The sequence below is a fragment of the Trichosurus vulpecula genome, chromosome 2 (assembly GCF_011100635.1).
Source record: "Trichosurus vulpecula isolate mTriVul1 chromosome 2, mTriVul1.pri, whole genome shotgun sequence".
In the NCBI taxonomy this organism is placed as follows: domain Eukaryota; kingdom Metazoa; phylum Chordata; class Mammalia; order Diprotodontia; family Phalangeridae; genus Trichosurus; species Trichosurus vulpecula.
This window is the reverse complement of record NC_050574.1, coordinates 13,812,365-13,838,963: the sequence shown is the minus strand read 5'-3', so window position 1 is coordinate 13,838,963 and position 26,599 is coordinate 13,812,365. Positions and strand designations below refer to the sequence as shown.

General features: G+C 38.6%; 1 protein-coding gene across 2 annotated transcripts in view; it reads left to right on the top strand.

Moving 5' to 3' along the window:
- The first annotated feature begins 9,020 nt into the window (after positions 1–9,020).
- Positions 9,021–26,599, top strand: part of LOC118836914 (sodium-dependent phosphate transport protein 3-like) — a 60,480-nt gene continuing 42,901 nt past the window's right edge. The window contains exons 1-2 of one of the 2 annotated variants that reach the window (XM_036744017.1): positions 9,021–9,111; positions 16,126–16,248. In XM_036744017.1, coding sequence (XP_036599912.1) covers positions 16,161–16,248 — 88 coding nt within the window. In that variant the 5' untranslated portion in view covers positions 9,021–9,111; positions 16,126–16,160. Of the gene's footprint in view, positions 9,112–16,122; positions 16,249–26,599 lie in introns of both variants that reach the window. The other variant, XM_036744016.1, reaches the window with a different exon arrangement.

Sequence of the window (26,599 nt, the reverse complement as noted above, 5' to 3'; positions counted from 1 at the left end):
GGCATATCCTTTGTTTCCAGGTTTCTGTTACCACAAAAACTGCTGTTACAAATATTTTGGTCTACAAATATTTATATGGGCTCTTTCTTTTTATCTTTGGCCTCCTTGGAATATATGAAAAGCAGTGGAATTAATATCTGAGTTGACAGATATGAACATTCCAGTGATTTTTGCACAATTCCAAATTGCTTTTCAAAATAGTTGGGATGATTTACAACTCTGCCAATAACGCATCAGGTGTGCCTCTTTCTACAACCCTTCCCACACTGACTTTCTGGCTTTCCCTGCTATTTTGCTGCATGAGGTAAAACTTCAGAATTTTTTGGATTTGTATTTCTCTTATTATTAGTGACAGGGAACAGTCTCACAGATGGTTGTAAATAACTTGCAACTATTTTGAGAACTGTTGGTTTTTATCCTTTTGATCACTTATCTTTTGGGGAATGACTGGCTCACTTGCCTTCTTAACATCAAATTTCCCAATCTGCAAAGTGGTAACAATAAACCTTATGCAATCTTTCTCACAAGATGTGTTGCTTAGTGTAAACCTGAAATCCTATAGAAAGAGATGGTTTCATTATTAAGGAAGTAACAGGAGGGTAGGGAAAGCATCCATATATTGGAGTTGGGACCTCTATTCTATTCTTTTCTAGTTACCACTGTAGTGTGGTCTCCAATTATTACTAACCTGGACTGTTGTAATAGTTATATTCTCCTCTAGTTTCCCCTTCTCCACTCTTTTCCTCCTCTAATTCATTTTTGAAAAATAAAATATTCCTCACCTTTATCCTTTTAGGGGGTAAGGGAGGTAATCCAATTAACATTCAAGAACATTTTCTTTTTGTGCAGTCTACATTGCAAAAAAAAACATTTTATTGATTAATTCATGTATGGAAATCTCCCTGGCCCTTTCTTAAATGGTTGGGGCAATTCACTGCTCTTAGTTTTGCTTTTGAATTGTGATTTAATAATAATAACTAGCACTCATATAGCACTTTAAGATTTGCAAAGCACTCAACATATGCTCTCATGTGACCCTCTGAACAAATCTCTGAGGTAGGTTCTGTTATTATCCCTAGTTTAGTGATGAAGAAACTGAAGATGAGAGAGAAAGAGAGAGTGACAGAGACAGAGAGAGACAGAGAGACAGAGACAGAGAAGACAGAGACAGAGAGGGAAAAAGATAGAGACACAGAGAGAGATACAGAGAGAGACAAAGAGAAAGAGAGATGCAAGGGATCAGAGAGGTCAGTGACTGCAGCTATTTGAATCTTGGAATCCTGGATAAATTCTTTTATCTTTGCTTTCTATGGATCAAATACAAAATCTTCTGTTAGACATTTAAAGCCTTTCACAACCTGGTCCCTTCCTATGTTTCGAAATCCTACTTTTTTCCCCTCTATTAACTCTACCCTCCTGCAACACTGGCTTCCTCATGCAGGGTACTATATGTCTTGTTTGTATAGTTATTTGCATGTTATCTTTCCAATTTGAAGGTGAACTCCTTGATGACAGGGGCAATGTTTTTGCCTTTCTTTGGATCCCATCAATTTAACACAGTGCCTGGCATAGGGTAGGTGCTTCATAAACTCTTACTGACCAACTGACAGTGTTTGTTGACTGACAAACTACTTGGTTATTCCACAAAATCAACCAATTACAGAATTTGTGAGTTGCAATGTGTTTCAGCAGTCATCTAGTCCAAGCCACCCACAAAAGGAATCCCCATTATAAGACATGTGATGATCATGTAGCTTGTGCTCAAATTGGGGAACCTGTCCACCTCTAAAGTGAGGCTATTCTACTTGTGTCTAATTGTTAGGAAATTTGCCTGATGTCAAGTCTAAATTTGCCTTTTTTGTTAAGTTCACCCTTTGAACCTGGTTCTGACTTCTGGAGCAATAACACAAGTCTAGTCCCTTTTCCTTATGACAGCCTATCAGATACTTAAGCATAGCTATCATGTCCTCTGTGAGTCTTTTTTTTTTCTCATGGGTAAACATTGCTGATTCTTTCAACTGATCCTCATAGGACATAGACTCAAGACTCTTCGTTATTCTAGTCACCTTTCAATGGACATTTTCCAACTTATCATTGTTTTTCTTAAAATAATCCAGAACAGAATTGCATACTCCATATGCGATCTGACAAAAGCAGATAAAAGACAATGATCTCTTTATTTCAGAGAGCTGTGCCTCTCTTAATGAAACCAATGATCATACTAACTCCTTTTCTTTGGTTGCTATATCACATTGTTTACTCCTATGGAGCTTATAGTCCACCAAGGCTCGTAAATATTTTCCAAGCAAACTGTTTTCTGAAGTATTCTTGGTAAGTTGATTTTGTGCACCTAATAGTAAGGTTTTACATTTATTTCTATAAATTTCATATTATTAGAAATAGCCCAATGCCCTATCCCAGGGGTAGGTAACCTTTTCATGTTGGAAGGCTGTATTAATTTAGCTGTAATCAAATAAGGCCACATTCAAGAAACTTCAATTAGATATACTTGAAAATGTATATTATTTTGTAAAAAAAAAAATCTAACTGCTATGTACTTAACAATTTCAAAAAATGAAAACTATTTGTTAATTTTAAAGTTAACTAACGACTTTGTTGTGTCAAGCCCTATAAACGCTCACCAAACCAGCCTCGTGTGGCAGTTGTACCAGTCAGGCAGGGGAAGTTAGAACTAAATCTTGAGTATAGCAATCATCGTTTTAGCCCTGATGGCTTACTAATGTCCTAACTGTACCAGTCAATCTGGGAGGAGTATTTCATTGAAACTTGTTTTATTCTTTGGTATTTTAAATAAATTCATTTTTAAAAGAAAATAAAAATATAAAAGATGAGCAAAATGTATTATTAAAAATGAAAGGATTTGTTCTCTAAAATTTAGATTCAATCAAAAGGCTGCACTTAAGGACCCAGAAGGCCACAGGTTCCCCACTCCTGACCTATCTTGCCAGGAACTTTTTCAACCCTGACTCTGTCAGGTTCCCTATAAGCTTGGTGTTTTCTGAAAAGTGGAAGTGTGTTTTATTTATTCCTTGCCCAAATTGATGATTAAATGATACACTGATCCTTTGAATGTTTTGCTTGAGATTCCTTGACACATTGACACTGAGCCATTAACAACTACTCTGAATATAGCCATACAATGAATTTGGAATTTATTTAACTTTGTTATCATGGCAAGAATCTCCAGTGGAGAACTCCAGGGATATATACTGAGCCCTGAGCTACTTAAAATCTTTTAAAATGATTCAGATAAAGGCATAAAGAGCATGTTCATCAAATTTGAAGATGACATTAAAGTGGAAAGATCACTTATGCAGTGGATGACTGAGGGGATCCTGACAGCCTAGAACATTGGGCTGAATCTATTCAAATGAAATTCATTAGGGATACATGCAAAGTCTTGCACTTGGAAACAAGAAAACATCTACTACCTAAACATGATACGAGAGACAATAGTTGTCAGGAAAAAGAAATTAAAGGAATAAGAATAGGTAATGAATAGAGACAACAGTTGTTCTGAAAAGGATCTGAGTTGTGTTGTGTGTGTGTGTGTGTGTTATTTTTGTTGTTACACACTCCAAGCTCAACAGGAGTCAGCAGCATTTCTTTTGAATGGTGTATACTCCTCCATCCAGAACTGTATTTTAATCCTGGGCTTTTTTCCATCAAATCTTAGCAACGCCTACAAGGTCAAATCTGCCTCTTTGAATTAGGACCTAGAGTTCCTCTTTCTCATTACCTAAACTTTAAGAATGGGTGTAGATTCTCTTACAGTCAGGAGTTTTACCGCTGATTCTTTCTTGGAGTTAGATACCTTTTGGATGGAATGCTATGTCAATATATTTTTTCATCTCCTCCTTGGGAAGTTTACTTTTTAACTCAAGTGTACATGTTACATTTGTCCTTATGGAATTTTATCTTACTGGATTCAGACCTATCTTGTGTTTCATCATTCGTAAACTTTTAGATGTCTTGACAATCCTCTCCTCAATTGTTTTTATAGCAAAGGTTACCACTGTCCTTACAGTTACCCCAGTTTTATGATCTCAGCATCATTCTTCACTCTTCACTCTCACTCATTCCACATAGCAATCAGTTCCCATTTCTATCTCCACAAACTCTATTTCATATATCCCCCTCTCTCCACTCAGAGAGCCATGACCCTAGTTCATGCCCTCATAACCTCTCCCCATTGGTCTTTCTTCCTCAAGTCTACTCTCCACTCATCTGCCCAGCCCTGCTTTCCTACTCGAACTCTGAAAACAGCAATCCAGTCAAGACTACCATTCCTGGAAAGCATGTATTAATCAATTACTCTGTGGCTCCAGTACTTCTCTATATATGATGTCTTTGCCATTTCCAATGTAATCTCAAGTTGGTCCTCACTGTTGTATAGAAATTCTTTTATTTGTCCGCAGTTTTTTTTTCTCTATCACACTTTTCACAGTAGTTATTCAAACATTTTCTTATCTCTTCAAACTTCCTATCATTTTGTGTGTTGTCTTCCTACTCCCTTTTAGAAAGGGACCCCCTCTTCTACTTTGTGGTAGCACCCTTTGCCTTGTAGCCCATTCTCACTGTTTGCTTCAAAAAGAAGTAGTAGAGGCGCAGAGCCAAGATGGCAGCTGGAAAGCAGGGACTTGCATGAGCTCCCTACCACGTCCCTCCAAAAACCTATAAAAAATGGCTCTGAAAAAATTCTAGAACTGCAGAACCCACAAAATAGCAGACGGAAGCAGGGCTCCAGCCCAGGACAGCCTGGATGGTCTCTGGATGAAGTCTATCATGCAGGGAGTGGAGGGGAGCGGAGCTCAGCGTGGGCAGCGGCAGGACCAACCAGACAGGGAGCTGGGCAGAACAGGCCCTAGTGCCCTGCAACAGTGAGCTGTGGCAGTTACCAGACTTCTCAACCCACAAACACCAAAGACAACAGAGAAGGTTAGTGGGAAAAGCTGCAGGGACAGAGTTCATGGTTGGGCACCACCCCAGGGGCAGTGGGGGAGGCGCAGCTACAGAACTACAGCTGCAGTTACTTCCGGCCCCAGGCCCATGTGGTGGGAGGAATTAAATGGCAGATCAGAGCAGGAGTGCGGAGCCTGCTTAAGATTTGCATCAGGTCCTGGTGGGTGGTTCTTGAGGAAGGAGGAGTGGTGGTGTGGCAGAGCTGGCTGTATAGAAATAGCTCTGAAATGAACAATGCATCCCCTCAAGCTTGGAACAAAGTACTCTTTGCTCTACAAGCAGTCATACCCTGATGAAAAACTCAAGGGTCAAGTAAGTTGGCAGGGAACATGGCCAGGCAGCGAAAACACACTTAGATTCAGCCTCAGACTTTGGAATCTTTCTTTGGTGACAAAGAATACCAAAACATACAGCCTGAAGAAGTCAACAAAGTCAAAGAGCCTACAACAAAAGCCTCCAAGAAAAACATGAACTGGTCTCAGGCCATGGAAGAGCTCAAAAAGGATTTGGAAAAGCAAGTTAGAGAAGTAGAAGAAAAATTAAGACAAGAAATGAGAATGATGCAAGAAAACCATGAAGAACAAGTCAGTGACTTGCTAAAGGAGACCCCCCAAAATACTGAAAAAATATTGAAGAAAACAACACTTTAAAAAATAGAATAACTCAAATGGCAAAAGAGCTCCAAAAAGCCAATGAGGAGAAGAATGCCTTGAAAGGCAGAATTAGCCAAATGGAAAAGGAGGTCCAAAAGACCACTGAAGAAAATACTACCTTAAAAATTAGATTGGAGCAAGTGGAAGCTAGTGACTTTATGAGAAATCAAGATATTATAAAACAGAACCAAAGGAATGAAAATGTGGAAGACAATGTCAAATACTTCATTGGAAAAACCACTGACCTAGAAAATAGATCTAGGAGAGATAATTTAAAAATTATTGGACTACCTGAAAGCCATGATCAAAAAAAGAGCCTAGACATCATCTTTCAAGAAATTATCAAGGAGAACTGCCCTGATATTCCAGAGCCAGAAGGTAAAATAGAAATTGAAAGAATCCATAGATCACCTCCTCAAATAGATCCCAAAAAGAAAACTCTTAGGAATATTGTCACCAAATTCCAGAGCTCCCAGGTCAAGGAGAAAATACTGCAAGCAGCCAGAAAGAAATAATTTGAGTATTGTGGAAAAACAATCAGGATAACACAGGATCTGGCAGTTTCCACATTAAGGGACCGAACGGCTTGGAATACGATATTCCCAAGGTCAATGGAGCTAGGATTAAAACCAAGAATCACCTACCCAGCAAAACTGAGTATCATGCTCCAAAGCAAAATATGGACTTTCAATAAAATAGAGGATTTTCAAGGTTTCTCAGTGAAAAGACCAGAGCTGAATAGAAAATTTGACTTTCAAACACAAGAATCCAGAGAAGCGTGAAAAGGTAAACAAGAAAGAAATCACAAGGGACTTACTAAAGTTGAACTGTTTTGTTTACATTCCTACATGGAAAGATGATGTGTATGATTCATGAGACCTCAATATCATAGTAGCTGAAAGGAATATGCATATATATATATATGTGTATACATATATATACATATGTGTGTGTCTATGTATGTATATATGTAGGTGTGTATATATATATATATACACACACAGAGGGCACAGGGTGAGTTGAATATGAAGGGATGATATCTAAAAAAATAAAATCAAATTAAGGGATAAGAGAGGAATATATTGAGAGAGAGAGAGAAAGGGAGAGATAGAATGGGGTAAATTATCTCGCATAAAAGTGGCAAGAAAAAGCAGTTCTGTAGGAAGGGAAGAGGGGGCAGGTGAGGGGGGAATGAGTGAATCTTGCTCTCATCGGATTTGACCTGAGGAGGGAATACATACACACTCAATTGGGTATCTTATCCCACAGGAAAGAAGGAGGAAGAAGATTAAAAAGGGGGGACAATAGAAGGGAGGGCAGACAGGGGGAGGAGGTAATCAAAAACAAACACTTTCAAAAAGGGATAGGGTCAAGGGAGAAAATTCAATAAAGGGGGATAGGTTAGGAAGGAGCAAAACATAGTTAATCTTGCACAACATGAGTATTGTGGAAGGGTTTTACATAGTGATACACATGTGGCCTATGTTGAATTGCTTGCCTTCTCAGGGAGGGTGGGCAGGGAGGGAAGAGGGGAGAGAATTTGGAACTCAAAGTTTCAAAAACAGCAACAAAAAAAAAGGTTTTGCATGCAACTAGGAAATAAGATACACAGGCAATGGGGCATAGAAATTTATCTTGCCCTACAAGAGAAGAAGGGAAAGGGGGATGGGAGGGGAGTGGGGTGACAGATGGGAGGGCCGATGGGGGATCAGGGCAACCAGAATATATGCTGTCTTGGAGTGGGCAGGAGGGTAGAAATGGGGAGAAAATTTGTAATTCAAACTCTTGTGAAAATCAATGCTGAAAACTAAACATATTAAATAAATTAAATTTTAAAAAAAGAAATGCAAGGGAAGGTGGATTAGATTTAAAATTGTATCATAGAGCAGCAATCATCAAGAAAAAAGAAGTAGTAGAGTATTTTGGCTGGAGGATCTAGAGAGGAAGAGATAGATGAGGTGGCAGCAGAGATAATAGCGGCAAAGTTCAGAGTGAGGGTGAGAGGATTTAGGGACATGTAAAGAAAATTCTACAACAATGGTGTCACTGTTCCTTGTCCAGGTTGGCTGCCAATTCCACTAACAATGCGCTGGAATAGGTCAGATGCATCCAGACATGGTCAGAGGTCTCCTCCAGCAAAAAAGACAAATCAACACCTCCTGGGTACCATTTTCCACCAGATCCCTCATTACAATCCCTGTACCATGAATGAGTGCAGATCCTAACCTGAGAATTCCTAGAGTCCTAAACCTACTGATCAGTCATACAGGAAGAATGAGTCAAACATCTTGAGGGAACTGTGATAGCATCCCTTTGCAGATCAAGGGAGGAACCACAAATTGTAAAGCCTAAAACTACTATTGCCAATCAATCCCAGGAGCAGACACCCAAAGTCTAGGAGAATGATGATCCTGCAGCTGCTCACAGATATGAAGCATTGTGTGCTAGGCAGCTAGGTGATGCAGTGCCTAGAGTGCAGGCCTCGGGAAGATCCAAGGTTAAATCTCTCAGAACTCATCAGGGAATCAGCCAGGTGCACTAGGATCTGCTTTGAGGGACTTGAGCTCGTGGGGTTTTCTCTTTTATAACCTTTACCCATGAGGCCAAAGAATGACAATTGTCTCTGACTACTGCTACTAGATCATTTGGGAAACTCAATCTATTTCAGATACATTTAACATTGTAACTGGGAATTCTTACCTCAATACTTTAGAGCCTTGCCTTGGCAGCTGCAACTCCTTCTCCCTTATCACTGACCCCTGGCTCCCAGAAGCCTGTCTTTTAAGACATGGGTCTTTTTCCCATTGCCTACCTCAGTCTTTAGTAACTTGTTCTGTTCTTTTCTCAAGTTTAAGGGCCCCATGAGAGTTTGACTTCCTACCAACAAACCAGATTGACTCTACCATCACTGAAGCTAAATAAATGTGACTTATGTGAATTAGGTTAAAGCAGCTATAGATAGGGTAGAGGACTTGAAGTTAAGGCAGACAGACCTGAGTTAAAATACTTCCTCAAATACTTACTAGCTAGGTGATCCTGGACAAGCCATTTTATCCTCTATTGTTCTTAGTTTTCTCATCTGCAAATAGCCCCTATTTCAAAGGGTTGTTATGAGGATAAATTGAGTTAGCACATGTATAAGCACTTTGCAAACCTTAAAGCACTACATAAATATTACTTACTATTACAGCACAACATGAAAAAGTGCTTAACTATTTGATTTAGAGATATAATTATCATCAGAACAAAGACCAAGCATCAATATAAAAGTTCAGTCCATCGATCAAAAGAACTGGAATGAAGTTAAAAATTAACTACAAAGTAAAATGAAAAGTTTTAACTTTCAGGCTTTTAAGGCCAAAGTATTTCTGATGAAATCTCAGGTATCATGTGGTCATCTGCTTGCCTCCAGAATCCTGTATAATGGTGAGAAAGTCTTCAGTGTGGAAGGAATAAGAATTTTATTCTCCTTCAGGTTTGTCTTTAATCTTTTATGATAGGAATTAGTTTCCTCCTTCCTATGCTGTCTCCCAATTAATGACTGCTTTACTAAGGCCTCTATCAGAACAGGACCTCTGATAAAGGTGAGGAGTGGCTTGATAATGTAATGCTGATTCCCTGTATTTTCCATCATTGGGGAATAGTTAAAGAATTTGAGTGAATTTGTTTGAGAGGAGGCAATCATTTGGAATAGCCTAAAAACATATACAATGCATATTCCAAAGAATAAATTTTTGTTCTGTGAATCAGCTCCTTTGTGACATTGAAGTGTATTCAAAGGAACCTTGGATTTGGAATCAGAAGACTTGGGTTGGAATCCTGGCTCTGATATTTATTACCTCATGACCTTGATCAACCACCCTGCACCTCAGCATCCTCATTTACAAAGTGAGAGTGTTGAACTAGTTGATTGCTAATTTCTCCCAGATCTAAATTCAACCATCCTATTATCCAAATATTCTCTTCCGAAGTGTCCAAGGTCTCTTAGAAGAGTGACCATCATTCATCCCAGCGGTGAATTACTTTAATCAAATCAACCTAACTGAATACATGGGAACTAGAACTTTGATTGGCATGGCGAAAGGAGGAAAAGGAGTTGGGGAGGACACTCCTGGTTGGGGAAGGGGCTGTGGGAGGAATCTGATAGCCAAAATAAATTATGAACACAGGAGGGCACTGAATGCCTAGTAGTGGGTCCTATACATAGTAGGTGTTTATCCATGTTTATTACTGATAATGGTATTGAGGGGGAGTATGAGGGAGGGAAGGGGGTTGGGAAATAATAGAAGTTTCAGAAAGGGAATTGGGGAGGAGAGAAGAACAACTCTGCCTACTTAATAATTTCCTGGGTAGGAATCTAAGAACGTATTTTAGAATGCATTGTCAGTTCATGAGCTGAGGTAGCAAGACTTGCTTGGAATATTGGAGACCTCGTCTTCACCCATTCTACCAGGCACTGAAAGTTTCACCCAACCTCCCTAATTGAATCCAATGTCTGTCTGCCTGTCTCTCTCTATGTCTTTCCATGTCTTTATTCCATATCTCCTTCTCACTGACCATGACCACCAGCAGCAACAAACATTGAGCACTAAATATATGTAAGGAACCCAAACCCAACCCCACCCGCACATAAAAATGGAAAAAAAGTAAAAGGCATGTGCACCAGGCACCTACTTTCTACTTACTTATCATGTTTAGGCTACTGTGAAAGGTAAGAGAGATTGGGGTGTTTGAGAGACCTTTGTTGTGTGTTCCTTCATATGCCACAGGTTCTTTCTGAGAAGAAGCTCATTTTCAGTTGATGACGTTTAAGAGTCCCCATTTATACACCTCGAAGCATGTTTATGCACCTTTTAAACTAAAGATCTTGGGGAGAAAGGGACTTTCAGACTTAAATTGTGACATGCAGCCATTTGGGAAATTGTGTGTCATAGCTGAGGTAACCTTATCTTCTTCCTCCTTTACCCAAAGCTACTATCTGAAGCCAGCCTCATAGAATGGAAGAAGCAGACAGATGGTGCTGAGGATAGAGCATCAGGCCTGGAGTCAGGAAGAACTGGGTTCCAAATCTGGCCTCAGATACCTACAAACTGTGTAGCCTGTGTGGGGCAGCTAGGTGGCCCAGCGAGTAGAGCACCGGCCCTGGAGTCAGGAGGACCTGAGTTCAAATCTGGCCTTACTAGCTGTGTGACCTTGGGCAAATCACTTAACCCCAATTGTCCTGCCTTCCCCCCTTCAAGAAAAAAAAAAGCAAGCTGTGTGGCCTGGGCAAGTCACTTAAGCTCTCTCTGCCTCAGTTTCTTCAACTGTAAAATGGGGATAATAACAACACCTGCCTCCCAGGGCTCTTGTGAAGATCAGATATCATACTTGTAAAGCCCTTAGTACAGTTCCTGGCACACAGTAGGTGCTCTGTAAACATTGTTGTTCAGTAATTTTTCAGTCTCATTCAACTCTTCATGCCCAATTTTGGGGTTTTCTTGGCAAAAATATTGGAGTGGTTTGCCATTTCCTTCTCTCATTCATTTTAAAGATAAGGAAATTGAGGCAAAAAAGGTTACTTGACTTACCTAGGGTCACATAGCTTGTAAGTGTCTGAGGAAGATGAGTCTTCCTGACTTCTGGCCCAGCACTCTATCCGCTGTACCACCTAGCTGCCCGTATAAATGTTAGCTATTATTATTTTGAAGTCTAAAATTTTCGGTTTGTCCTTGTCACCTGTGTGACTCTGACCAAGTCACTTAACCTCACTGAGCTTCTACTCATCATCCATAAAATGAGTGGATTGGACTAGCTAAACTCTAAGTTTCCTTCTAACTCTAAATTCATAATAGCATGATATTGTTTCTGTTGGCAATTCTTACCAATGATCCACCAAAGAGAGTGGCTCTGTACTGTATATAGAATGGTGTATATAACCACTGATGGAAAGTCGGCCTTTGAGTCAAGAAGATCCACGTTCAAATTCTGCCTTTGACATATATTGCCTGTGTGGTTCTGGGCAAAGAACTTAACCTCTCAGTGTCGAAACAATTCTAAGATTGTAACTTGCACAACAACTGTCAATCTTCATTTCTACAAAGAGTTTCCTAATGAGGGGCTCATTATATGGTGAAATCATAGGTCCAGACAAAAAAAAAAGATTTAGACTAATTTGGTTTTAATTCTTCTTCTGTATTCCATGTGATACCCCGAATTAGAGAAGACAAGATGCTTTTAATCTCAGATTGTTAAATATTCTATTTTCAAAAAAAGGTATATCTTTCTATTAAGATATCACTGAAGTGATCTATTCTAGGACTATTATTTGACTATTATTTTCTATGACGTGACAAAATTGGTTACAGGAGGCAAAATTCTATCTAATGCTGAGTTAGTGGTGGGTGGACCAAATTAATAAGATGTTCTTATGGAATGCTAGCAATTCTTGATTTCAGATGTACAAATTGTCAAAATTGGAAAGGACCTCAGAATTTCATTTAGCTCAACCCATACCTCTACAGAACCTGTTATCAACAATTGGTCCCCAAGCTTCACTTAAAAACTCCAATAAGGAAGAATGCACTACCTACCAAGGTAACCCATTCTACCTTGGCTCAGCTCTGATTTTTAAGTTCTCCCTTATAATGTGTCTCTCTGAAACTTCCTAACTTCCTTCCCTCTTACATTAATAGCTTTGTTCATAGTTCTGTCCTCTGAGGCAAAGCGTGAGTCAAATCCCTCTTCTGTTGGAGTATTTCAAGTTCTTAAAGACATCTATCATCCCCATCCTAAGTGTTCTCCTACCTAAAAGAAAAATCCCTATATCCTTTCATTGATTCACAAATAGTATGGTCTTGAGATCTCTCCAAATTCTTCTTGCATTCCTCTGGAAACTCTCTAGCTGATCAATGTCAGTCCTAAAATGTGGCTCCCAATGTAGATTGACCAGAGTAGGTTATAATAGGACTGTGATTCCTGTTCTGTATAATATCCCTCCTTCAAAGCCTTGAGTGTTTGCACTAGCATTTTTGGCTACCACGGCACCCCATTGACTCTCATTGATTTTACAATCCATTAAAAGCCATTTTCCAAATGAATTTGAGTAGCCATATTTCTCTGATCTTATGCTTTGGAAAGTTTTTCTTTTCTTGTAACTGCCAACCTGACCATCTGAGTTTAAGACTTGTTCTGATTAAATCTACCCTGCCAAGGTATTTTTTAATCTTAGCTAGCATCCAATGTGTTATTTTCAAATTTGGTGGCTTTGTTTGAGTCATTTCTAATACTCAGAGCTAGGAACAAGACCTGAACCTGTGGCTTCACTGGTATAAGAAACTTCCAGGTAAAGAAACTCCTTTTTACCAATTCAAGTCAGTAACTTCTCTTCTCTTCTCAATGTGTTGTCTCAGATTTGCCTAGGACACTGAGAAGTTAAGTGACTTTCCCTGGGTCACACAGTCAATACATATCAGGGACAGCACTTGAAACCAGGTCTTCCAGTCTTTAAGGCCAGCTTTCTAATCACTGCATCACACTGCTTCCAGTAACAGTAGCTACAATGTCATTAGTACTATTTGTTGATGATACATATAATACTTTAAGGTTTACAAAGTACCTCATATTATTTGATCCCCCCAAACAGCTTGTGACATAAGAATTCAAGTATTATTATCCCCAATATACAGGTAAGAAAATTGAGGCTCAGAGTTACTTTCCCATGATCATATAATTAATAATAATAACATTTAGCATTTAAACAGTACTTTAAGGTTTGCAAATCACTTTACATGTTATCTCATTTGAACTTCACAACAACCCTGGGAGGGAGGTGGTCATCATCATCATCATCCACATAGATACAGATGGGGTTTGAACTAAGGTCTCTCCTGATTCAAGCATTCTTTCCATCATACTAAGCTGCCTCTTCTTTCTCCCACATTTGAGAATTAAAGAATTGTACTTTCAAAAGATGTGCAATGTGAAGGTTTTATGCTGCACATCTATGGCCCAGAATGACTTTTCATTTGCGATTCTAGCAATGGACCAGGTTAATTCGCTGTTTATACTTTCACTTTGATATCACTCTGATGCCAGGGGATGGTTTTTATCATGGTTGTGTGTTCTGGAACTACAAGCCATTTTCCTGAAGATTCAAGATGTCATTTCTCTCCTCAAGACCAGGTTTCTACCCACTGGTTTTCAAATGAGTTTATAGAAAAATAAATAGCCCTGCTTAAGCAGCCAAAGTAAGGCAAATTCTAAATTAACACAAAAATGACAATTTTTTAATAACTTAAAAAACCCAAAAGATGCATATTTATCAACAGGATCATACAATGTTTTAACCTGAGGTGGAAAAGTCCCTAATTTATGCTAACCTCCTTGCCAGTGCATTATTCTTTCCTACCTCATTCCTACAACCTACCTCTGTTAGAGCTCTTCTAATGGCAGGCAACTGAGAAACTCAAAATGTAGCCTGTCAATATTTGGACATCTCTTTACTGAGAAGTTGTTCCTTACATTAAGCCAAAATGGGCATCACTGTAATTTCTCCCTATCATTGTGATATCTGTACTCTGTACCACCACAAAACATATCTTCTCTATCATATGACAGCCCTTCAAATATTTGAAGTCAACTCTCCTTTATCTTCCCTAAACCTTCTCTTCTCAAGACCAAACATATGTAGTTTCCTCAACTATTCCTCATGTGATACAGTTTCCAGACCCCACAGGAATGGTCACTCTGCTGCAGACATTCTCTAGTTTGTCACCATCTCACCTGCACAGTGGCACTCACAGAAGAACATAATACCCCAGATATGTTCTGGCCATGACAGAATGAAATGAAAATAGTGTCTCCATATTTCTAACAGAGAGCTAGACAGGCCAGTGGATAGAGAACTTGACCTGGTGTCAGGAAGATCTGAACTCAAATCTGGCCTTAGACATTTCCTAATTGTGTGACCTAGGGCAAGTCACTTAACCCCACTGGGTCTCGGTTTCCTCATGTGTAAAGTTGGGATAATAATAGCACCTACGTAAGAAAAGGTTGTCAGGATCGTAATGATAAAATGATATAACATTTATAAAGCACTTCCCCAAACTTAAAGTCATATATGAAGGTCAGTTATTATATCTTTTAAAAATTTGGACTCTTTCCCTACTTCAGTCATCAATTTCAGTACTTTCAGTGTTCTTCACACTTATACTATGTAACTGAATGTTAACAAGCCTCCCCAAAAGTATATACTGCCTGGCTGGCTCTAAACTCATCAGTAACATTTTTTTAACCTATGGTATATTGTTCATTTCACTTATAGGCTATTTTCTCTGCCTTCTCCAGGAGCTGGCCAAAATAAGCTTCCAGTAAGATCTCTGACCTTGTTTTTTCACCAGTAAGATCTCATTTTCCTTCTGTAGGCGGTCAGTCAATAAACATTTATTATATCCTAGGCACACTGCTAAGAGGTGGGGATGCAAAAAGAGGCAAAAACCAGTCCCTGCTCTAAAAGAGCTCACAATCTAATGGGAGAGACAAGTAAACAAATATGTACAAAGATTTTATATGTATATAAACAGGAAATAATGAATAGTGCTCTGAAAAGACACTGAAATTGAGAGGGGATGGGTAAAGGCTTCCTATAGAAAATAAGATTTTCACTGGACCTTAAAGTAAACCAGATAAGCCAGTAGGCAGAGATGAGGAGAAACATTACAGGAATGAGAAAGAAAATCTCCAGAGCCAAGACATGGAGTGTTTCTCAAAGTAAGATGGAAATATCTCCACATCTCTGACAGGCAGCTAAGGGCATAGTGGATAGAGTGCTTGGTCTGGAGTCGGGAGGTTGAGTTCAAGTCAGGCCTTAGACACTTACTAGCTATGTGACCCTGGGCAAGTCACTTAACTTCTGTTTGCCTCAGTTTTTTCAACTACAATATAGAGATAATAACACCTGTTGTTGTGAGGATCAAATGGGATAATACTTGTAATGTGTTTAGCACAGTGCCTAGCACGCAGGAGAAAAAAAATGCTTATTCCCTTCCCCTATGCTCATCTGCCGCTGTTCTGCTAGCCATATTCTATCCATTTTGGTATCTTACAGGTATCTTATCTTCTGAGACATGCTAAGAAAAAAACCAAAGCACAGCCCAATGCAGCATTCTTTTGCTTTGAGTATATGTCAATACTGAATTTCAATTCTCCCACAAGCAAAAGACTTTCCAAAATAACCACTGACTTTACTTTTTTTTCTTTCTTTTGAGAAAAATTGCTTCAGTGAATAGCCTTCCTCTTTACTGTTTGGTCTTAACTGCTTCTGATTTCTTTTATAGTAAATTTGAGTCACCCAAAATATGCCATAAATTGTACCAAGGTTTTATATAATAGGTCAGGATGCCTACTGATATGGATTCTTAATAGACAGATCCAGGGATGAATGATGCAATCACAAGAAAGCTCTATACAGTAATTACACTAGTAATATATGGTGGTTTTCTTTCAGTAGGTAAAAACCAATTCTTGGAAAAAGAAAAAAACGTAATGGCTCTCCCAGAAGATGACAACATGATCAGGGAGAATATTAACCTACAAGACATTCAACTTGATGAAAAGCAGCTGAAAAAGAAAGGTAAAGCCATGAAAGTGATGGGTAGCAAAGAATCTCTTTCTACACTGAAAGCTCACGAATTAAATTCACTGAATTTATTGGACGCCTGCTTGAAGCAAAGTATTCCTCATCAACTAAACAAATATCTACTGAATATTTTCTCTGTGCCAGGAAATCTATGAAATCCTGGTGATAGAGAAATAACAACAAAAAAGAAATGTTTCCTTTCCTGAAAAAGTTTGCCTTCTACTGCAGATAACAAGGTGTAAACAGATAAAGAAGTGCAATGTAATTTGAGGATAGAGAACACACTAAAAACTGGTGGGAGGCAGAGATAAAGGAAATCTTTATGTGGAAGATAGCATCTGAGTCGCTCTGAAAGAAGCTAAGAGTTCTAAGAGGTACAGATGAGGGGGCAGTACATCTAGGCATAAGTAACAGCCAATCCAAAGGCATGAAGACCAGGGATGGAATGCTCAGTTTCAGGAACAGTGGATCATTTTTACTGAAACAAAATTTATTTAGAAATAAACCTAGTGAAGGATATCTATGACTCTACTCCAGATGCCGGAATTCTGAGGGCTCCAGTTCCTTGAGACAGAGGGTCAGGGTTGACTTCCACTCATCTTCACCCAAGTGCTTCCCCTCCCCCCACCAGTGATGAGGTTAGAAGCTGGAATGCAGAAGGTTTAGAAAAGAGAAAGAAAAGAGGAAATGGAGACACCAATGGTAAATGACTTTCTTAAGGAGAAAGAGAGGAGAGATATGGAATGAAAGCTAGCAGAGATAGTAGGTTCAAGCTATGGCTTTTTAAGGGTGGCAGAGACATGAAAACACTTGTAGGCAGCAGAGAAGTAACCAGAAGATACAGAAAAATAAGGAATTGAGTGGAGATCAGAGTGGACTGATCGGTTGGAAAATATAGGGGAGTATGTGATCATATGTCCATGCAAGGGTTAGTCTTGAAAAATAGAAAGGTCATCTTTTTCATCCAAGATAGAAGTGTAAAGAGGAAAAAGTAGGGGAAGATGTCTGACTGTCGTGAAAACAGAATAAGGAGAAAAAGAAAGCTTAGGAAATGGCCTCAGTTTTATATGAGGCATGGACCTCAGGCAAGAGGGTGGGAAGAGAAGGTGTTATGAGAGGTTTGAAGAGAGAAGAGAGTTTGGAACCATCACTTTAGTGGTGGGTTAGAAAATTGGCTGAGGAGACATAGTGTAAGTGCCTTGCTGTAGTGAGAGCCCAGTTGTGGATTAGATAGAATAAATTTGTACTGGACCATGTCAGCACAATTTAGTGATTTCCTTCAGCCCTACTCAGTAGTAGGTGAGAAGCAGGAAAGGAGGTTGATAGTAACCAACGACTGGAGTTTGGTAAGGTATGATTGATGACTGGACAGAGACAAGGGATTAGAGAGTAAAAGGTAGTGGAAAGCTGAACTGGCTCGCTAAGGATTTGAGATAAGGAAAGGAGTACAGGTAGCATAGAGGCAATAATGTGGGAATGTGTTGAGGGGTGGAGAGATAGGAGGTCATGGTAAAAGCAAAGAACTGGGTTAGAGGATTTTTAAGTTTTTGTTAGAGGTTTTCAAACATGGAGAAGATGGAATGATAAAGACTATCATCAGATAAAGTTTATGAACATGGAAGAGGATCACTTGTGACAGCCAAATCATGGATATGATTATCCCTGTGTGTAACTCAACTAGAGTGGAGGAGTGGGTTATAGGAGTTGAGTAGGTTGGAGAACTTGGAAGTGAGTATATTTGAATGGACTATCACTATGTATGTTGAAGTTCCCTAGTATGAAGGCAGGAGTTAAGGTGGGGAGAGAAAAGAAGGAACTCGTTGAGGCAGTAAGGGGAATATCTTGGAGGTAAACAGATAAAGAGCAAAGAGACAAATGGAAAATCCATTTGGAAAGATAACTTGGAGTCAGATTGTGTTATAATGAAAAGTTTGCAGATTTCTAAATATGACAGTAAAATAATCAGACCTGTCCCTTAGGTGGATGATTTTAGTACCATGTGGAAGATAGATTAGAAAGAAAAGAAGTTGTAAATTGGAAAAGCAATAAGAATGTTATTTCACCAGAGCTAAGGTGAGTAGAGAAGAGACAAACATAAGAGATGTTATGGAGGTACAGGTTGAGAAAGAAGGAAGAGAAGGATGGTTCTGAGACCGTGAACATGAGTCGATGGAAGGATAACTATGCCCTCAACAGATGTTTGGAGGAGGAGTAGGATTATGATGAATTTGGAATACCTATGAGGCATCCAAGAGGAAATATCTAGCTAGCACATGGCAATGTAGATCTGAAGGTAAGGAGATATCTAGGTGAGATTCATTTGGAATCATTTGTATGAAGCTAATACTTGAATCAAAAGGGAAATTTGAGGTCACTAAGAGAGAGAATGTAAATAGAAGAGAGAAAAGGGATCCGAAGTGAACTGTGGTGGACAACCATGAGTAGGGGAAGGAGCATTTAATAATATTGACTATCTCTTTCTTCTATTTACTCTTTCCTCCCTGAATTTTCTAAAACTGCTCTCTCTTGGTTCTCCTCCTACCTTTATGGCCACTCCTATTTCCTTTCCTAGATCCCCATGCAATATCTGTGAAAATTAATATTGATTTTACTCTGTAAGTGATTTTATTCTGGAACTATATTCTAAAACCTCTTCTCTGTCTGAGTGAAGAAGTTCACGTGTGCAAAAGTTCAGTCTCTATATGAAGTTTGATACCAAAGGCTTAAGCTTTCCTACGATAGCTGTTAGTTAAAGAAAAATTCTGATCTCAGCACTCTCATAAAGCATCATCTCAGCATTTCCTGCAAAGTTTGTGTGTTATCCTTGAGAAGCTGGAATAACTGATCCTTTCCCATCTATAGTAATTTAAAGTGGCCTTGTCTAATCCCCCTGTTACCAATGAATTTACATACCTGGGTCCTTATCATGACCTCAGGATGCACCTGAGACCCCAAAAATTTACAAAAGCATTCCTTAGATATATGGAAAGGTGATCTTCATCTCACATGGGAGTTGTGTCCACTTTTTAAAATGTCATCAATCATGATCCCTCACCACTGTGATGCTGGCTGTGCTTTGTTCTACAATTATAAAAATGAGTTTCATCTTCAGTTCTGAGTCTTTGGCAGAAAAGGAGGCAAGCCACTGACCCCTTTATTAATAGATATGCTACCATATTAATAAATGTTATCTTGCTCAGAGAAATGTACTTCCATTTACTTTTTTGTTAAATTTCACACATGACTTCCCACTCACTAAATGGATATCACACAAGGGTCTGTTCCAGGAAATCTTTTATCTCTATTGCTCTCTCACTTGCTGATCTCATCAGTTCTATGGATTCAATTATTATCTCTATGTAGAGGACTCTTAAAATCTAGATCTAACTAACTGTGGGTGTCTCCCAAAACTGTAACTTGGGCCCTCTTCTCTTCTTCTCCATCCATTCTATTTTACTTTGTGATCTTATCACTTCCTATGGATTCAATTATAATCAAAATAGTAATGATTCTCAGATCTACTTATCCAACTCTGAACTCTGTCCTGATCTCTGGGCTCACATCTGCAACTGCCTATTAGACATCTTGAACTGGATATTCCATAGATATCTTAAACTTAACATGTCCACAATTTAACTCAGTTTCTTTACCCCCCAACTGTGCCTCTCTTCCTAACTTTCCTGTTACTCTGGAGGACACCACTATCCTCCCAGCGACCCAGGCTCACAGCTTATGCATTATCCTTTGCACCTCAAAGTTTAAATCCTCATATTCAATATGTTGCCAAGTCCTACTGATTCAACTTTCATAACATCTTAAGGCCCCTTCTCTCCTATGACACAGCCACAACCCTGGTGCAAGCCTTTATCACCTCACATCTAGACTACTGTAATAGTCTGTTCATTGATTTTTTGCTTCAATTTTTTTCTCTACTCTAGTGCATCCTACACTCAGCTTGCAGACTGGCCTTTCTAAAGGCAAGTCTTACCATATCACTTCCATATTCAATAAACTCCAGTGGCTCCCTATTACCTACAGGAATGAATATAAAATCCTATTTAACTTTTAAAGTCTTTCATAACCTGTCTTTTCCTACCTCTCCTGTCTTCTAATATCTTACTCCTCACCTCCATACATACATACATACACACACACACACACACACACACACACACACACACTGGAATCCAGGGACAGTGGTCTCCTTACCATTTGTTGCACAAAATACTCACTTCCTGACTAGGCATTTTTCCTGGCTATCCTTCATGCACGGAATTCTCTGTCTTCTCATCTCCATTTTTTGCCCTCCCTGGATTCTTTTGAGTCTCAGATAAAATCTCACTTATACAAGAAGCCTTTCCCAATACCCTTAAATATTAGAGACTTCCCTCTGTTAATTAGCACTGATTTATTCTGGATATATCTTGTCTGTGAATAGTGGCTTGAGTGTTGTATCTGGCTTTAGACTGTGAGCTCCTCAGGAGGAGACTTTTTTTTCCCCTTAATAAAGTGCATGCCATGTAGTAGACACTTCATAAATGCTTGCTGGCTGACTGAGATCCAGCCTCAAAGCCAGAAAGACCCGGGTTTTTGTAATGGTAATATAAATTTGAAGACCTTCCCCATCCATTAATAGGCCCACGTGACCTGCTTACATCACAGGAAGCCTAAGTCACGTGAGGTAAGAGGAGCTTGCTGAATGAGTAGAACAGGAAAGGGTGGAGCTGAGAGGAAGTGAAGTCAGAGCAGTTAGCACTGAGTGGGAGAGCGAATGGAGGCAAGGGGTCAGCTAGGATTTGTGAGTGTGTTTGTGGGAAGGCCTGGCAGGGCAGGGCAGTTGGGGGGCAGGGTTTGAAATGGAGTGGCTCCCTGCTGTGATAATGTGTATTAGCTTCTTTGCTGCTTGGATGGATTGGACTTACTGGTCTGGGGATTGGGCTTTCTGGTGTCTGAGTAAATGTTTTGCTTCTTCTGTCTTCTACATGGAGAGTCTGTTACATTTTGTGATTCAGAACCACACTGCCATACTCATAACAATAGCAACTGTTGTGAATATTGCCTTGGTGATACAGTTTTGTGGCATAAAAAGTTCAAGAGACAGTTTCTGGGTAATTAACAATCATTTTATTAATTAAGACCAGCAGATAATTTATAAAAGGGTCATTTAGCTGTCTCTTTTAAACCAAAGACCCATCACGGAATCCACTCAACCCTTATATTCCCTTGGAAGAATAGGTGTTTCTGAGGGTAGAAATCAACTCTGACTGGTTAACAAGCAATGAGAGAATAAATATTATAGTAAGAGGTGGGCTTATTCTAATGAGGGTCTGGGGATGTGACTGTGATCACTCACTCAGTCTTAGTCAAAGAGACTTATCTATACCCATACCACCCCTAGACAAAAGGGGGAATCCACTTCCACCCAGACCTATATGACTAAAACACAATGGGACAGAATCTGCCAATTCACCTAAACTAGAGTTTCTTTATCTTTTGATCAGAGCTGAGTTCTCCTAGTGGGGTGTGTCTGCCCAAGATTTCATCTTATTATCAGCCCTGACCTTCAGAAGCTGGGGCTACAGGGACTGGTTTTTGAATGAGGAAATAAGAAATGGAAACCCTTAGTCCTAATTCAATAGTTGGTTATTGATATGAGAGAAATAATCATTTCTCTCATTCTTCCATTTGATTCTATTGAGAGATGCAGCCTCCTCAATAAATCATCAATTGATAGGACAAACATTTCATCAAGGGTTCTTAATTCAGGGGTTTATCATGGTAAATAGTGTGAGGAGGAAAGGGAGAAAGATTGATGGATGCATTGACAAGATCAAAGGGGACAGTCCCCTCTGATAAGCAAACCTTACAGATTAAAGGTACATAGGGGAAAAATAAATAGTAAAAAAAACTGTCCATTTCATAGAAGTCTCATCTCATATAGCTATTTGGTTCTCTGGAAATATCTAATGCAGCCCTCTGGTCTGGGTGTGGTCTAAGAGCAGTTTCCAGCTGACGGGCTTCTCTGATTCAGATCTCTTGTAGAGATCCCCTTCTCTGCCAAAAACAATCCCCTAAAAATTGGTCTTAACACAATTTTAAATTTACTTTGCCAATAACCAGGTCAGATAGTGGAAGTTAGCTCAAACCTTATTTCTCTATTATTAGAAAATCAAACCTTTTAGAACCTTTTAGACCAGAGAATTTACATTTTTAGGTTAGCCAATTGTCATGTCGATATATCTAAGAAACTCAAATACAAACTAAAAAATTAGAAAACTCTGAACCCAATTTTTATATTTAACATTTTTCATTCCTCCATTAGGAAAATGAGATTCTGCTAAAGAATTAATAACAGAATACTTTTTATAAGAAGATAGACTCCAATGAATTCTCTCAAAAGATGCTAACAATAATTGTAAAAATGTTGGGATGGAATGTATAAATACATGATTTAAGAACAGGGCTTATTAAATGAATTGTTGATAATAAGACATCTTGAACTTCTAGCCATGTTCAAACTAATAACTCCTAGCAAAAGTGGACCTATCCTTAAGGCATTTAGAAGATAGACCACAAAGCATTATTCGTTTGTGATAACTAATTGTGCTGTCATTCTTTTCATTAACACAGAACTGAGACAGTTGTGTTATTAACCTCACCAAATAACAGAATTATATCCTGCTTTCACAAATCTTTACATCACTCCCTAATTGTCCCCATACCACTGTGAGAAATTAAAGAATCTTATTTTACACAGGAATATGTGTAACTAATAACAGACAGATGACAATGCCAAATACTTATTTACTTAGTTGTTCAGAAAGGACTAAAATTCTAGGCTAAATAGCTCAAATCTTATGCCTGCATCTCACTATAGTAACTCACATGCATTCCAGTATTAACCTAAAGGATCTAATATTGTGTTTAAACTGGTCATTTAACATGATTATAGAAATTTGCCATAAAAGGAGAAGAGAGACATAGGTATACAGTAAAGGGAAAAGTTATCCTATCTAGATGTAAATCCCAGGATTGAGCCAGACTTAAAGTCAGCCAGTGGGATATTTTCCATTCAAGAGGAAATGTCATACTGAAGAAATGGAGTCAGCAGAATCGTACCTCATTCCATACCAAAAGTCATTCTCCTAACCTTTCCCATGAGAACTTCACCTGCAGTTCATGGATGTCAGCCCAATAAGGTTTCTGGCATCAGTGATCATTGGTTTAACAGCATTCCTTGATGATCATACCTGAAACCAGATTCAGAATAATATCAGTTACAGTCCCATAAGGTCTTAAATAGCAAGTTCCAATAATCATAGCTCCAGGTGGATTAAACTTTCAATACGCATAACATTCCTCAGTGCCTTTATATAGATTTCTCCATATGAGAAAATATACTTGTTTCTCATCTTCATGTCTTAGAATTCCTAACATCCTTCAATATTCAGCCTAAATCCCACCTCCCATGTGAGGCCATTTGTGATCCTTCCAGCTGTTTATATCTTCCTCCCCCCCAACAATTTTTTTGCTTATATTTGCTTATTATTTACATATTTTTTCCACCCAATAGAGTGTAAGCAATGACTTTTTTGGTGTTGCATCCCTTGAACTTAGTACAGTTCCTTGTACATAGTAGGTGATTAATAAATGCTTGTTGAATTAATAGATAAATCCAGCAAAGGAGATTGAGAAGTAATGGTCAAACTGGTAGGAGGAGACCCAGGAAAGAGTAGCATCACAGAAGACAAGAGAAGAGATTATTTAGAAGGAGGAAGTGATCAACAATTTCCAAAACTTCAGCAAATTCAAGTAGATTCATGACTGATAGACCTTTGGGTTTAGGACTAAAAGTACTAACTTCCAGTTATATGATAGAGGTGGAAGCCAGGTTGTAAGGGGTTGGCTGATAAATGAAGGCAGTGAGTGTAGACAACTTTTTCTCGAAGTTTGACTATATATGTATATATATCCATATCTATCTATCTATCTATATAGGATTATATCTTGAGGGGATGACAAGACCAAGTAAAGGAATGGGACACCAAGGCTATTTATAGGCAGTGGGGGCAAGAGCTAATACCCAATAAGAGAATGAAAGTGTGATAAAGAGGGAGGGAATGAATAAAGGGACAAATTCCTGCAGGAGCTGCAAGTAGATAGGATCATGTGTATAGAGGGGTAGAACTTGTTCTGAAATAAGACTTCCTCTTTCTATATAACTGAAATAAGAGTGGAGAATTGAAGATGTTGTAGAAAAATTAAAAAGTAAAGGAATAAAGGGAGTTCATGACATACATCTTTGATTCTTTAAGTAAGAGATAAGGTCTTTTACTAAAAGGGAGGGCTCTGTGGAATATAGGAGACTTAACACTCACTTTGCAGAGTATGCTTGCTCCTCCAACAATCAAAGAACGACTGTGTACAGGTAAAGGCTCAGATGGAATTAGGTTAACATAAATATGTAGTGGACCTAGCTAGCATGATTTTATGACTTCTTTCAGCAGCATGGGCTGGAGTAAGCAAGTGATGAGGGTACTCCATAGTTGTTGTTTGTCAAAATGTGACATGACTGATGATAAGACTAGGGGGCAAGAGCTCCATGACTACCTGATAATATACATTTAAACACATCAATCACGGGGCCATGACAGTAAAGGAGGGAAAGTAAGACCAAAACATGAATGATGGACAGGCAGAACAGAGAGCAATGGAGGAACTAGATATTCAATTCATTCATTTTTCAATTGTGTCTAGCTCTTCATGACCCCATTTGGGGTTTTCTTGGCAAAGATACTAGAGTGGTTGGCCATTCCTTTCTCCAGCTCATTTTACAGATGAAGAAACTGAGGAAAACAGGGTGAAGTGACTTGCCCAGGGTCACACAGCTAGTAAGTATCTGAGATCAGATTTGAACTCAGGAAGATGAGTCTTCTTGACTTCAGGCCTGGCACTCTATCCTTTATGCCACTTAGCTGACTAGATATTATGGGGAGAATAAAGAGTAGGCTTAAGAAGAGTTCAGAATCACAAATTTTGAGAGCTGGAAAGGACCTCAGTGGCCTATTTCCTCCCCCTGTTTCCTCACCTGTCAAATGGGGTAATAATAGTACCTACTTCACAGGGTTGTTGTGGAGATCAAATGAGACACTATACATAAATAATTTTGCAAACCTTGCAAGCTATCCTGATGATATAAATGTTAGCTATTATCATTAAATCATTATTGCCTGAATGAGAGATAGTCTAGCACAGTGCATAGATATATGGCCTCGAGTCAGAAAGTCCTAGGTCCAAGGCCATGCTGTGACATTTGCTACTTCTGTGACCCTTAACCTGTCAGGACTCTAGGCAATTTGATCCAGGGGATGGCCCTGAAGATAGCGAAAGGCCTTGAGGCCATATCATATAAGGATAGATTAAAAGACCTAGTGAGGCTTACCTTAAAAAAAGAATACTCAAGGGACATGACAGCTCTCTTTAACTATTTGAAGAATTCATATCACAGAGGAAGTAGACTTTTTCTATTCGGCCTCAGAAAACTGAATCAGGAATGGATTCTAATGTAACAGAGTACAAAAAGTTTATTGATATGGTTTCAAATTCCACATTGCGACTAATCTTTATGAAACTACCATTTGTTGAGTTTGGATATAGTGTTAAAGAAGAATAGCTACAATTACCTGAAAAGATTAAAAATACTGCTCCTGTGTGTGTATTAGGCCAAATTTTCTTCAACCAAGTACTTAAATCAAAACAACATATGACAACAGGTTCGAAGCACAAGTAGATATGAGAATCCAGCTATCTTCTATTAATCAGATGATAAAGAAAGTTGGAAAAAAATGTGCTTTAGAAAACACAATTAATTTTTCATAAAAATAATTATTTATGTTAACACAATGGGTTTATTAGTTATTTAAATAAATTAATACATTTTTAAAATTTTACTTGCTTTACTTTCTAATGCAGTTATTACTGATAGATATAACCTACAAAACATCTCAGATAAACAAAATCTCTTTGTGATCCTCAACGATATTTAGGAGTTTTGTGAAGAGTTATAATCAATCTCAAACTCAAGGAACAAATGATCAATTGATGAAGCATACTTGCCTTTTCTTGGTAGAAAAGCAGAGGGCTCTAGAGACAAAATGTTGAATGTTGTATGAGAATTGTTTAGATGGTCACTTTTGATTAGTTTCTTTTTTTATTATAAAACAGAACAGGGTGTATCAGGAAATTATTATAATGCAAAAAAAGAAAGAAAAATGTGGCAGATGGGATGCATTATTTATTCAATTGGTAGCCCTGTAATAATAATCCACACTTGCTCATTCCTCTG